Source organism: Myxine glutinosa, chromosome 8 (genome assembly GCF_964187855.1).
Source record: "Myxine glutinosa chromosome 8, kmMyxGlut1.1, whole genome shotgun sequence".
NCBI lineage: Eukaryota > Metazoa > Chordata > Myxini > Myxiniformes > Myxinidae > Myxine > Myxine glutinosa.
The window spans coordinates 52,364,214-52,377,694 of NC_136268.1; the positions used below are offsets into that span (position 1 = coordinate 52,364,214).

Below are 13,481 nucleotides of genomic sequence, written 5' to 3' on the forward strand. Positions count from 1 at the left end.
ATGGACAATTTGCTGTATCAATGGAAAACTTTTTTGTGGGGGGAGGGAGGGGGGGCAGATTTTGCAAGTATCGTGCTCCGCATGACACCTTCTTGTTTTTTTTTTCGTTGGGGCCTAAAACATTTCCATACACCAAATAAGGAATGGGGTCAGAGATCATTTAATATTACCTTTCACATATCTACAAAGGCAATGCACTATAGTGCTTAGGTACTAATTGTAAAACTTTTTTTTTTTTAAATTGTCAATATTTCTTGTTGCTGAAAACACTGCGCGACACTCACTGATGAACTTGTGACACCTTGAAGATTATCCGTTCAGCCATTTCCGAGAAAAATGGTGACAAACCGACGCACACACAAACACACACACACACACACACACGAAGGCAGCCTTTCCCAGGGAGACAGCCTTTCCCAGGACGACAGCCTTTCCCAGGGAGACAACCTTTGCCAGGGAGACAGCCTTTCCCCGGGAGACAGCCTTTCCCCGGGAGACAGCCTTTCCCCGGGAGACAACCTTTGCCAGGGAGACAGCCTTTCCCCGGGAGACAGCCTTTCCCCGGGAGACAGCCTTTCCCAGGGAGACAGCCTTTCCCAGGGAGACAACCTTTGCCAGGGAGACAGCCTTTCCCCGGGAGACAACCTTTCCCCGGGAGACAGCCTTTCCCCGGGAGACAGCCTTTCCCAGGGAGACAACCTTTTCCCTTTCCTGTTTTGCTGTAACGGACCCACGAGGTAGCCTCATTAATGAGCAAGGACACGGATACACCCGACTATCCAATAAAAGAACATCCAAAGAAACAAGAAAGGTGACACGTTTACTGTACATGGATGATTTACTGTACATGGATGACACGTTTACAGTACATCAAGACCTCAAGAATGAAGTGAAGAGATGCAGGAACCTGAAGAGTGCTCGAATTGTACCAGTGATAATTGGGACAACGGGAATGATAAAGAAGAACCTCACAAAGATCCTACAAACCATCCCTGGGAACATTACCACAAACAGACTACAGTTGGAGACTGTACGGGGCTCAGTGACGATCCTGAAAAGAGCCCTTGGAACAAAACTCTGAGAACTACACAACTTCACAACTTAGTCCATGAATCGTAATACTTTGCCAAAGTAGGGGTGGAAGGTGGATACTTCGAGTCCTGGGAGGACTCCGTTCCACCTTCTAAAACCCAAATTATGGAAATAACAATCAACGACACACACCTCTTATGAGTTATAGATGAAGTGACTGTGGATGGAGAAACGTTACTGCTAAGGGGAGCAAAGGTTCTATCCTCATGCCTTGCATTCATTTGCATTGTGTTCTCATGACACGCTTCAAGTAATTGTGAAGGAATCATAAAGTTTTTCTTCCCCAGAGCCAAAATCACGACTTATATTCCAATGGCATCCAGTAACTAACTCCACCACCACTGGGTAAAATTGCTGACATTGGATGGAAAGTATGTACAAAAAGGACGAATATCTGTGCCAAGTTCTGCTCGTGTAGAGACGATCCATTAGTGGCTGGGAGAACTTTTTCAGAAAAAAAAACGTTTTTTGTTTTGTGTAAATCTCCTTGTTTTGTGTAAATTCTTCATAAAAGTTATTTTCTGCAGGGAAATAAATTATAGTGATTAAAGGTAGTGCTAAGCAATTAAATCTAAGCTAAGCAAAATAGCTAAAGGTAGTGAGTGCTAAGCAATCTAATTAAGCTAAGCAAAGTACATTTGTGTTTCTGCATTGGACTTTGAAAATTCCCAAAAGATATGAGTAACTACCTTTCGCAATTTTTCAGTGTGAGGCATCAAAGTAATAATTTAATGGTCAGACAAGTAGAAGCGGTTTGGAAGCTAGGAATATGTGTGATAAAAGAGTAGTGTCCCAACGGCTGTAGCTAAAAATATTTTTAAAACTACAAACAAATAACCATATGGTGAGGCAAAAGCGATCCTTAAAAAACCTTTAAAAAATCTTCTCCCAAACCACCAAATCGATTGACTCGAAACTTTACGTGTGTCATTGACGAGGCATGTTGATTAAAAGTTGATCACGAAATTATCATTGGTCACATGGTGTGGCAGCCATATTGGATTGAAGGAAAATATTAAATAATTATATCTCTTAAACTGCTTACCCTATCGATGCGAAATTTTACAAATATCTGACACCATTGTTGCATATCGTTTGAAAATGATGATGTCGTAGGGCATTTGGTTTGGCAGCCTTCTTGAATAGAAAAATGAACCTTATCCGATCAACACGAAACCTCACAATGTGATCCCCGGCACATACATATGCAGAGTGTACATTTTTAAAGGTCATATGTCACGTGGTGTGGCAGCCACATTAGCTTGAAAGCCAATATTTTTAAAAATCCCTTCTCTGAAACCACTCCACCGATCGATATGAAACCTGTCATGGCTGGTGAAAATGTGATAATTGAAAACAGCTGAAGGGATTTAAATCAAACTTGTTTATTTTTAGGACAGTGAATGAGGGCATCTACCCATTGTGGGACTATGTGGAGGAATATTGGCGACACAGTCACATTGCTCTAGTTTAGACTTTGAACTAATAGAGTATGAAGAAGACTGAGGTGATGTGGGTTGGGTGGCAGAGAACATAAATGAATATCAGGATAGAGGGGAAGGAGATCAGACAGAAAAGTAGGTTTGAGTGTCTGGGAGGAACAGTGATCGGGGATGGCAGGTCAGAGGCAATACTAAAGAGAGAAAAATATCACAGAAATTGAAAGGGAAAGTTTTGGTGTCTTGTATAATGCTCGCCTACCATTAAGCTTAAGGTCTGGAGATGGTAGCACTGACAGAAAGACAACAACAGAGATTGCAGGTCTGTGAGAACAACTGGTCAGGAGGATTGCAGGGGTGAGAGGGTGGATAGATGGAGGATGGATGAACTGAGGGAGGAAATTGGTGTGCATGTAAGCTTGATTGTTAAAACGACAGCTGAAATGGGCTTGTCATGTGGTGCGGATGGGAGAAGAGAGAATGGCAAAGAGAGCAGATATATTGAGGGAGCAAGGTAGGAGGAAAAGAGGTAGACCATGGCTGAGATGGGAAGATTGTGTGAGGAGGGATATCAACAATGTTGGTTGGTTAGAGAGTGGATAAAGTTGGCTGGGGACAGGGGGAAGTCGAGGCATATGATGAAGCTTCCGCTTCCAGGTCACTCGCCCAGCAGGCTGAGCTGAGTCGGTCGTCCTGTGTATTTGATTGATTCCGTTGGATTTAGCATGTGCTGTCGTGTTGTGCTTTGTGTGAATGACTGTGATGGATCCCTGTTTCGTTTCCTGGCTTCTGGCGTCGTGTCTGCCCGTGAGATTTGCAGTACTTTGGTTTTTACTCGCCACCAAGTTGACAATTTCGAACTGTGAGTACCCGCCATGTTTTTTCGCTGCGCCTCACGCAGCCCCGATGTGCGCCTCTCAACAAGACAGTTCTTTTCCCTGTCTTGCCCCATCACTTGTCCCATCGCTCGCCTCATCACTCGCCCCATCGCTCGTTCCACCGCTCGCCCCATCGCTCGTTCCACCGCTCGCCCCATCGCTCGTTCCATCGCTCGTTCCACCGCTCGCCCCATCGCTCATTCCACCGCTCACCCCATCGCTCGTCCCATCGTTCGCCCCACCGCTCGCCCCATCGCTCGTTCCACCGCTTTCCCCATCGCTTGTTCCACCGCTCGCCCCATCGCTCGCCCCATCGCTCGTTCCACCGCTCGTTCCACCGCTCGCCCCATCGCTCGTTCCACCGCTCGCCCCATCGCTCGCCCCATCGCTCATTCCACCGCTCGCCCCACCGCTCGTCCCACCGCTCGCCCCACCTCTGCACGCACCGCTGCATGTACCGAGCTCGACTACCCGCTCTAACTCCTCTATCCCGAGGCCTATTTGCTACACTCAGCAAAAACTATTGTCTTTAAACAACACCACTCGATTGACTCCTGGACTCGTCTCAGGCCTTAGAGAACTTGAAATCGGCGTTTGTCTCCCGAGAAAACGCACAAAGCGAGGCGGGAGGAGAAAGCAGAGAAAAATACCGATTGTGATTTCTCTTCGCGACCAGCGACGGCCCACATTTTAATAATTCCTGTGAAAAAGTGTCCCCTGTCAACTTCAATAACCTCATCTATCCCTGTAGAACATACACAGCACCAAAACAACACCGTTCTGACCTGTCTCTCGCCTTATTCAACGCTCAGTCTGTAAGTAGTCCTGAAAAGCGAACCGAAATTACCTCTTTTATTCAAGATAATTATATCGACGTGCTTTTTCTGACCGAAACTTGGCTCTGACCCAGTGGCGACGAAGCGAGATGTGCTGACCTCACCCCACCTGGATACACCCTGCAGTCATTTCCTCGCTCCTCTAGGGGTGGGGGCATGACTGTTATTTACAGAGACAACTTCTCTCCCTTTGTCTCCTTCACCATGACTTTTTCGTTCGACCATTCATCCTACGAGCTAGCCCATGTCACCTTCACTCTGTCAGAAAACACTCTTAATTTCTTCTGCCTCTACCGACCTCCACCTAACCGGAAAAACAAGCTTACTGACTCTATGTTCGTGACCCAGCTTCCTAATCTGCTCGACCACTGCAATACTCTTCCTGGTTTCGTCTTGATTCTTGGAGATTTCAACGTCCACTACGACCAACCACAACATCCTCTCACTTCAAAGATCATTGACCTCATTTCTACTTTTAGTCTGACTCAGTCTGTCTCCCAACCTACACACGTTAAAGGACACATCCTGGATTGGTTAGTGCACAGATGCGATGATCAGTTGGTGCAGTCCACATCAGTGACCTGTGCTATCGCCTCGGACCACTTCTGTGTCACCAGCCACCTGAGTATTGCTGTTCCTTGTCTTCAGCCCACCTTCATCACTGCCCGCAGCATTCGTGCCATCGACCGTTCCACCTTTAAAGAGGACCTTCACACCCGTCTCTCTGGCCGTTCCTATGTCACTGCAGAAGACCTCGACTGTTGCCTCCGCACAGCGTTGGACTGTCATGTTCCAGCGACACGGTGCGCCGTTTCCAGATGCAGGAGTACTCCGTGGTTCAGCGCAGTCAGCGACGAAGTCAGGGCTGCCAAAAAGGAACGACGACGTGCCGAGAGACAGTGGCTGAAGACTTGCCTCACAGTCCATAAACAGTTGTATAACATAGCTAAAAGACTCGTCATAAAAATCATTCTGAAAGCAAAAACGTCATATATTTCTGATCGGATTACTATGAGCTCCTCCTGCAAGCAACTGTTCAGCATTACCAACCGCCTGTTTGCCACCAAAAATAAATCCGTTCTTCCCACTGTATTTCCTCAAAACGAACTACCCCAACGCTTCCTGCATTTCTTTCACAATAAAATTCAGTCAATAAGAAACAATCTTGACAAGCAGTCACTCCTTTCCTTCAATGATGCTGAACATTGCTTTCACGGACGACCTCTTAGTTCGTTTACTCCTGTTACTGAGGAAATTTTCAAATGTACAATCCTCAAAGTCAAACACAAAAACATGTGATCTTGACCCCCTTCCCACCGATTTGTTTATTGAGTGTTTGGACACCCTCCTCCCATTTATTACTGCAGTTATCAATGATTCTCTGACTACTGGTTCATTTCCGCCTCTTTTTAAGCAAGCTCTTGTTAAACCACTTCTTAAAAAGCCCACCCTTGACCTTAACGACATGAAAAATTACCGTCTTATCTCCAACTTGTCTTTCCTGTCAAAGATCACAGAAAGAATTGTGCTATCACAGATGAATGACCATCTAGTTTCAAATAATCTTTTCAATTCTCAGCAGTCGGCATATAGACCAGGCCATAGCACCGAGACCGCTCTCCTAAGAATAACCAATGATCTTCTGACTTCTCTTGACTGTGGTCAGGTTTCCGTTCTTGCTCTTTTAGACTTGTCTGCCACCCTTGACACGATTGACCAGAGTGTCTTAATTCGTCGTCTTGAACTCACATTTGGTATAACTGGTACTCCCCTTTCTTGGCTGATGTCCTATCTTACTGATAGAGTGCAAACCGTTGTTGTCAATGGCCAGAAATCAGCCCCTTCTCCGCTTTCCTTTGGCGTTCCCCAGGGCTCAGTCCTGGGACCTATCCTCTTTCTTTTGTACACTCAGGCTCTATTTGATCTTGTTGCCAGACATTCAGTTGATCACCACGCCTTTGCGGATGACAATCAGCTGTACAAAGGAAGCATGATTCAACAAATCGTGCCCACTGTTGAAGTGTTCGAAGGCTGTATTGCCGACGTGAAGGCGTGGATGACCCAAAACAAACTTCAGCTGAACGATGCTAAAACAGAGTCTATGATTGTAAGATCGCACAGATGTCCTCTACGATGTTCACTTCCTACCACTATTCATGTTGGTGAAACCGATGTAAACTTTGTTTCGTCGGCCAAGAACCTTGGTGTGGTTTTCGACTGTAACATGACATTTTCCAAGCAAGTACGTCAAACTTGCAAATCAGCATACTTTCAGCTGCGAAAGATCGCATCCATTCGCCACTTTCTTACTCCTCAGGCTGCTCTAACTCTGGTCTGTGCCCTTGTCCTCTCAAGGCTAGACTATTGTAATTCTTTGTATGCTGGCTGCCCTCAGTTTCTCTTGGATAAGTTACAAAAGGTTCAAAACTCTGCCGCTTGTCTTGTCTGTAAGGCGAAGAAGTCTGACCATGTTACTCCGCTTCTTGAATCTTTACACTGGCTGCCTGTCTCTGCTCGTGTGCAATACAAAATTTGCACACTATGTTATAAATCATTGTGTGGAGCGGGACCTCACTATCTCTCTGATTTGCTCACTCTCTATGTACCTCGGCGACGGCTTCGTTCAAGCGACGACTCTATAACCTTAGAGCCGCCGCGCACCAGCACCAAGTCATTTGGCAAGAAATCCTTTTCCTTTGCTGCACCTCTGCTCTGGAATGACTTGCCTTCCTCTGTTCGACATGTTGACTCTCTTCCTCCCTTTAAAACCTCCCTCAAAACCTATCTGTTTCACAAGTCTTTCAAAGTCTAAGTCCGGTTTTCCCTTTGGTTTGAGGTGGGACAGAGATCGAGAGTATGTCTGTGTACATGTGCGGGGGAAGGAGGGGGAGGAGGAGGGGGAGTACACATCTGTGGGTTTTGAATGGGGAGGGAGAGGAATAGGGCAAGAGTGAAGGTGTATCTGTGTGTGTGTATGTTTGTGTATGTGTGTGCGGTGTGTGTGCGTTCGCATGATAATGTAAAGCGCCACGAGGGTCGTTAACTCTGCTTGATGGGGCTATATAAGAGTCCTTTATTAGGTTTACTCTCCATGAAATGGAGAGGAAACCTATTATTACTGCTAGAGTTTTTCTTATTATTCTTCCGCCCTATTTTGCACCTCCGAAAAATTCATAATTAATGTTCTCAGCAACCACTGGTCGGATTGACAGGAAATTTTCATCAAACGATCGTCTCGGCTCCGAGAATTTTTTAATGCTAATTATGACGTCATAGGTCACGTGGTATGGGCGTCATCTTGTAAAACAAATTCAACTTTTCCCCTCTGTATCTCCGAAACGCCTCAATGGAAAAATTTGAGGAATGGCTCATTCTAAAGAACTCTTCAACCGGAACAAAAGACATGTGTATCGAGTATATTAAAAATGCTAACGTTAAGAGGTTAGAAATCGTCAAACAAAAAATTTTCTCCACCGAAAAGGGGATTTTTTTTGGGATGCTTAGTTAAAAAAAACTCAGAATGCAAAAATTTTCGAAGTCATACGTCACATGGTTGGGCCGCCATCTTGTTTTCCGTGAAAAAACACAAAAACCCCTTTTTCTCCGCAACGGCTGAACGGATCGAGCCCAAACTTGGCATGCATATTCGCATACCCATGACGAACAAAAAAGTCAGCGATCAGAGTTATGACGTTTTTAAGCATGAACCTTCAAAACCTAGCTCCTCCCTCATTTTTGATCCACTCGAGGAGAAACTTCACAGATCTGTTCAGCATGTCAGTCTACTAAAATGTCATTTTAGAATTTGCGATAGGTCACGTGGTTTGGCAGATATCGTTAATTAAACGAATATATTTTTTAAATGGATATCTCTTGAATCGCTTTATTGATCGACGTGAAACTTCATACTATAGTAGAAGTCATGAAGAGTAACAAGTGTGCAAAATTTCAAGATGATTGGATGTACGGTCTGGAAACTAGAAGTTGTTATTGCCTGAAAAAGAAGAACCACAACACTTTTTTTTGACCAGGCCATGTGACATAACCACCTCACGAGCTAAGGGTAGCTCGAAATTAAATTGTCTTCGGATTTGGCAGTCGCTAGAGGGTGTTAACATTCGAATGCAACAAATCTGGGCAAATTCTGATGAATTTTCGTAAAACTACACGATATTGTCATTTCCATTGGAAAATAACATTGTAAAACTCTCTGCCGCCTCGGCTTATTTCTCGCTCTGAAGTTCATCCTGTCTTCAATTTTAAAGAGAAAGAGAGGTATCTGCAAGCAATGGTGACCTTTATTTGGTGGAAATCCGATTTAAAATGACGAAGTTATTCAAAATCTAACATTTTAAATTGGTCGCATTTCCAAAGTGATTCTTCCTCAGGTAAAATATCCACGCGTGCAGGTAGACCTTATGGCGTCAATTTGGCTCCGATTTCAAATCGGATTTCGATTGTCGTATTGCCTCGGATGAGTTAACAAAATACCACAACAAATTTGGTGACAATCATGAAAAATTTGACCAAGTTCGATCGACGGGATACTTCGTTCTTCCGCTGACATACGGCACGGGCCACGGCATGACGTTCTTCGATGGGTGGCAGATATCGTTAATTAAACGAAAATATTTTTTTAAATGGATGGGGTGGGGGGATGTGTGTGTGTGTTTGTGTGGAGGGGTGTGCGCATGGGGGGAGGGGTGTGTGTGTGTGTGTGTGTGTGTCTGTGTGTGTGTGTGGCTGTCTGTGTGTGTGTGTGTGGGTGGGGGGGGGGGGGATATGTGTGTGTGTGTGTGGGGGGGGGGGGGGGGTTGGGGTGTGCGTATGGGGGGTGTGTGTGTGTGTGTGTGTATGTGTCGAGGTGGGGGGTGTGTGTGTGTGTACGTGTGGAGGGGTGTGCATGTGGGGGGAGGGGTGTGGGGGTGTTTGTGTGTGTGCATGTGTGTTAGGGTTGGGGGGGTGGGGGGATGTGTGCGTGTGTTTGTGTTAGGGTGGGGGGATGTGTGTGTGTGTGTGTGTGTGTTGGGGGTGGGGGGATGTATGCATGTGTTTGTGTGTGTGTTAGGGTGGGGGGGGTGTGTGTGTGTGTGTGTGTGTGTGTGTGTTGGGGGTGGGGGGATGTGTGCATGTGTTTGTGTGTGTGTATGTGGGTGGGGGGTAGGGGGAATGTGTGTGTGTGGGGATGTGTGTGTGGGGGGGGGGGGGGGAAGGGGGGGGGGGGGTTGTGTGTCGGAGGATGTGTGTGGGGGATGTGTCTTGGGGGGTGGGGGTAGGGGGATGTGCGTTTGTCTGGCTATGTGTGTGCGTGTGGGGGGAGGGGTGTGCGCGTGTTTGTGTGTGTGTGTGTGTGTGTGTGGATATATGTGTGTGTGTGTTGGGGGTGGGGTGTGTGTGTGTGTGTGTAGGGGGGATGTGTGTGTGTGTGTGTATGGGGATGTGTGTGTGTGTGTGGGGGGGGGGGGGGGGGTGGAGGGATGTGTGTGTGTAGGGGGGGGGGGGTTGGTGTGTGTGTGTGTGTGTGTGTTTGGAGGGGTGTGTGTTTGGGGGGAGGGGTGTGGGTGGGGGTAGGGGGGATGTGTGTGTGTGTGTGTGTGTGTTTGTGTGTGTGTTAGGGGTGTGGGGATATGTGTGTGTGTGTGTGTGTGTGTGTGTGTGTGCATGTGTGTGTGTGTGTGTGTGTTTTGTGGATATGTGTGTATGTGGGGGGGAGGGGGTTGGGTGTGCGTGTGGAGGTTGGAGGAGGTTGGGGTGTGCGTGTGGAGGAGGGAGGGTTGGATGTGTGTGTGTGTGTGTGTGTGTTTGTGTGTGTGTGTGTGGAGGGGTGTGTGTGTGTATGTGTGGAGGGGTGTGCATGTGGAGGGAGGGGGAATGTATGTGTGTGTGTGTGTGTGTGTGCGTGTGTGTGGATGTCTGTGTGTGCGTGGGTGGGGGGGGGGGGGTTATATGTGTGTGTGTGGGGGTGGGGGGGTTGGGGTGTGCATATGGAGGGGGGGCAGATGTGAGTGTGTGTGTGTGGAGGTGGGGGGGGGGTGTGTATGTGTGGAGGGGTGTGCGTGTGGGGGGAGGGGTGTTTGTGTGTGGGTGTGGGGGGGGTGGATATGTGTGTACGTGGGGGGGGGGGGGGTGCGTGTGAAGGAGGGGGGGGGGTTGGATGTGTGTGTGTGTGTGTATGTGTGTGTGTATGTGTGGAGGGGTGTGCGTGTGGGGGGAGGGGGGATGTGTGTGTGTGTGTGTGTGTGTGTGTGTGTGTGTGTGTGAAGGGGGTGTGTGTGTGTGAAGGGGGGTGTGGGTATGTGTGTGTGTGTGTTTATCAGGGTTGTATCCAAGGGGGTTGTGTCAAAGCATGTCCAATGAAAGTGGGGTTGTATCAAAAGTGGGGTTGTTTCAAAAGTGGGGTTTCAACAGTAGGGGGGTGTGTGTGTGTGTGTGTGTGTAGGGGGGATGTGTGTGTGTGTGGGGGTGGAGGGATGTGTGTGTGTAGGTGGGGGGGGGGGGCGGGGTTGGTGTGTGTGTGTGTGTTTGGAGGGGTGTGTGTTTGGGGGGAGGGGTGTGGGTGGGGGTATGGGGGATGTGTGTGTGTATGTGTGTGTGTTGTGTGTGTGCATGTGTGTGTGTGTGTGTGTGGGGGGGGGGGATGTGTGTGTGTGGGGGGGGGGGAGGGATGTGTGTGTGTGTGGGGGGGGGGAGGGATGTGTGTGTGTGTGTGTGTTTGGAGGGGGGTGCGTGTGGGGGAGGGGTGTGGGTATGTGTGTGGGAGGGGGTAGGGGGGATGTGTGTGTGTGTGTGTGTGTGTGTGTGTGTGTGTGTGTGTGTGTGTGTGTGTCGGGGTTGTATCCAAGGGGGTTGTGTCAAAGCATGTCCAATGAAAGTGGGGTTGTATGAAAGTGGGGTTGTATGAAAAGTGGGGTTGTATCAAAAGTGGGGTTGTATCAAAAGTGGGTGCGAGTAAACAGGTCATCACTGCCAGCAGTTTTAAAGTGGCAGTTCTAGTTATTATTATTATTATTATTATTATTATTATTATTATTATTATATCATGGTCAAGGCAGGGCAGATGATTCGTAACATTGAACATCACCCCTTATAAAGGGAAGAGAAGGAGAAGAACAGATAACAACCATCTCTCAAACATATTAATCTGAAATCACCAGTCCCTTATACCGTAAATAATTAATCACAGTTTGAAAAAACAAAACAAATTTGATATGATGAGCCACAATAGCCAAGCAGTTGTCAGATAAAATATTAAAAACAAATTAAGGAGATATTTAACATACGAACAGAATCACGGGTTTACTCGGCAATACCAAATAACGTAGAAGTTTATAGGTGCTTGTGGTTATGTTGCAACTAGATACGCACTCCTCCATTTGATCCACCAAAACGAGGTTGGTGATGGTTCCTGTAAGTGTAGCCACACCACCAATGTTTGCTGCATAGGCAATGGACAAAGAAAGTCCTGTAGCCATCTTCGAGGTACTCTGATCTGCAAGCTGCCTTGCTCCAAAATTATTGATCTTCTCTGTAGCAGAACAATGCTCCTCCATTTTCACATCGTTTTTGCTGCATTCTTGCTCAGATTGCTCCTCATGCTCTTCCTGCAAATCCAACATGCCGACATAAAATTGTTGAGCTCCCTAGAGAAATTCAAATCTCAAAATGACTCTGCACTTACAAGAACAGACATTTGAATTAAACATTGTACAATATCATGTTGATAACATGACTATATATACTGAAACGCAAAAGAAACTTACCACCTTTGAAACCTTTAAATATCAACAATAACACTGCGTGTAGTAAATGTGTGAACTTATTTGTGGACAATAGTGTCCTCACTGTCAGACAAAACGGTCACGGATGGTCACTTGAACCTTCAATGGTCACTTCATAGCACAGCTGTTGAACAGCCGTTTTGACTGTCAGTGATTAGCCAAGGGGTACGGGATGATTTTAATGAGCTGCACGTGATGTCTTGATATTGGCTTTTAAAAGGCCAGTGCAAAATGGGCATTTCAATCAACATGCCACGATTGTCAAGGGATAAACGGCAGCGTGCCCTGGGCATGCTGCAAGGCGGACTGAGCTACCGTGAGGTGGCACGTCGCCTTGGCTGTTCACACCAGACGATATCGGCCCTGGTGGACAGAGACACCCTCCACAACTCTGCAGATGACAGACCTCGATCAGGGAGGCCAAGAGTCACCACTGCAAGGCAGGACAGGCAGATGGTCCGAAGTCACCTGCGGGATCGATTCCGTCCAGCATCCCGCACTGCGGCAGAAACTCCGGGGCATGCAAACCACGGATCTCCAATGATACTGCACGAAGACGACTGCATGACTATGGTCTGACTACCAGAAGACCATACAGAGGCCCCGTGATGATGGCTGCCCATCGCCGCAACCGACAGAGATGGTGCCAGCAGCATCAGCGGTGGACCTTGGCGCAGTGGAACGAGGTCGCTTTCAGCGATGAGTCAAGGTTCTGTGTGGACAGTCCTGATGGGCATGAGCGTGTCTGGAGAAGAACTGGCGAGCGATATGCCGATTTTTGCGTGCGTCAAGCCAACAGGTGGGGTGGCCCAAGTGTGATGGTGTGGGCCGCCATATCAGGCCGGTACAGGACGCCACTGGTGGTTGTGGATGGGAATCTTAACACCCAGCGGTATGTGGATAACATCCTGCGACCTCATCTGCTGCCATTCCTGCTAGACCACCCAGAACTGAGAACCTTTCAGCATGACAACGCTCGTCCCCATGCTGCTCGCTTTACCACTGCATTTCTCCAAGGCGAGAACATCAACACCATGCAGTGGCCTGCGTTCTCCCCTGACCTGAATCCCATAGAGCACCTGTGGGATGAGCTTGGGAGATGCGTAGTTGGCAGGGCCAGGACATGGGCAGAGCTGCTTCAGACATTGAGGACTGAGTGGGACAGAATCCAGCAGCAATCCATCCAAAGACTGGTAGGCAGTATACGCCGACGATGCACTGCCTGTATCCAAAACAATGGTGGCCACACACGCTATTGAAAGGGGACTGACATTGCACCCTGTGCTGTTCTGTACTGTAGAACAAACTGATGAGATGGTGTATCTTGGTCAAAAACTTGACATGTCATCAATAAAATGCCAATGTTTCAATTAGCAATTGTTGGTTTGTTTTATTTTGAACTGTGACAATTTTATTACATTTCAAACAAGTGATAAGTTTCTTTTGCGTTTTCGGTCC

The 13,481-nt window shown here is 47.4% G+C and overlaps 1 protein-coding gene across 5 annotated transcripts in view; it reads right to left on the reverse strand.

Annotated features, from left to right (window-relative positions):
- The window catches only part of LOC137432505 (Na(+)/citrate cotransporter), a 211,977-nt gene that overhangs the window by 36,682 nt on the left and 161,814 nt on the right, over positions 1–13,481 (reverse strand). For all 5 annotated transcript variants that reach the window (XM_078783302.1, XM_068124510.2, XM_078783303.1 and 2 more), the window contains one exon: positions 11,611–11,846. In XM_078783302.1, the coding sequence (XP_078639428.1) occupies positions 11,611–11,846 (236 nt within the window). The remainder of the gene's footprint in view (positions 1–11,610; positions 11,847–13,481) is intronic.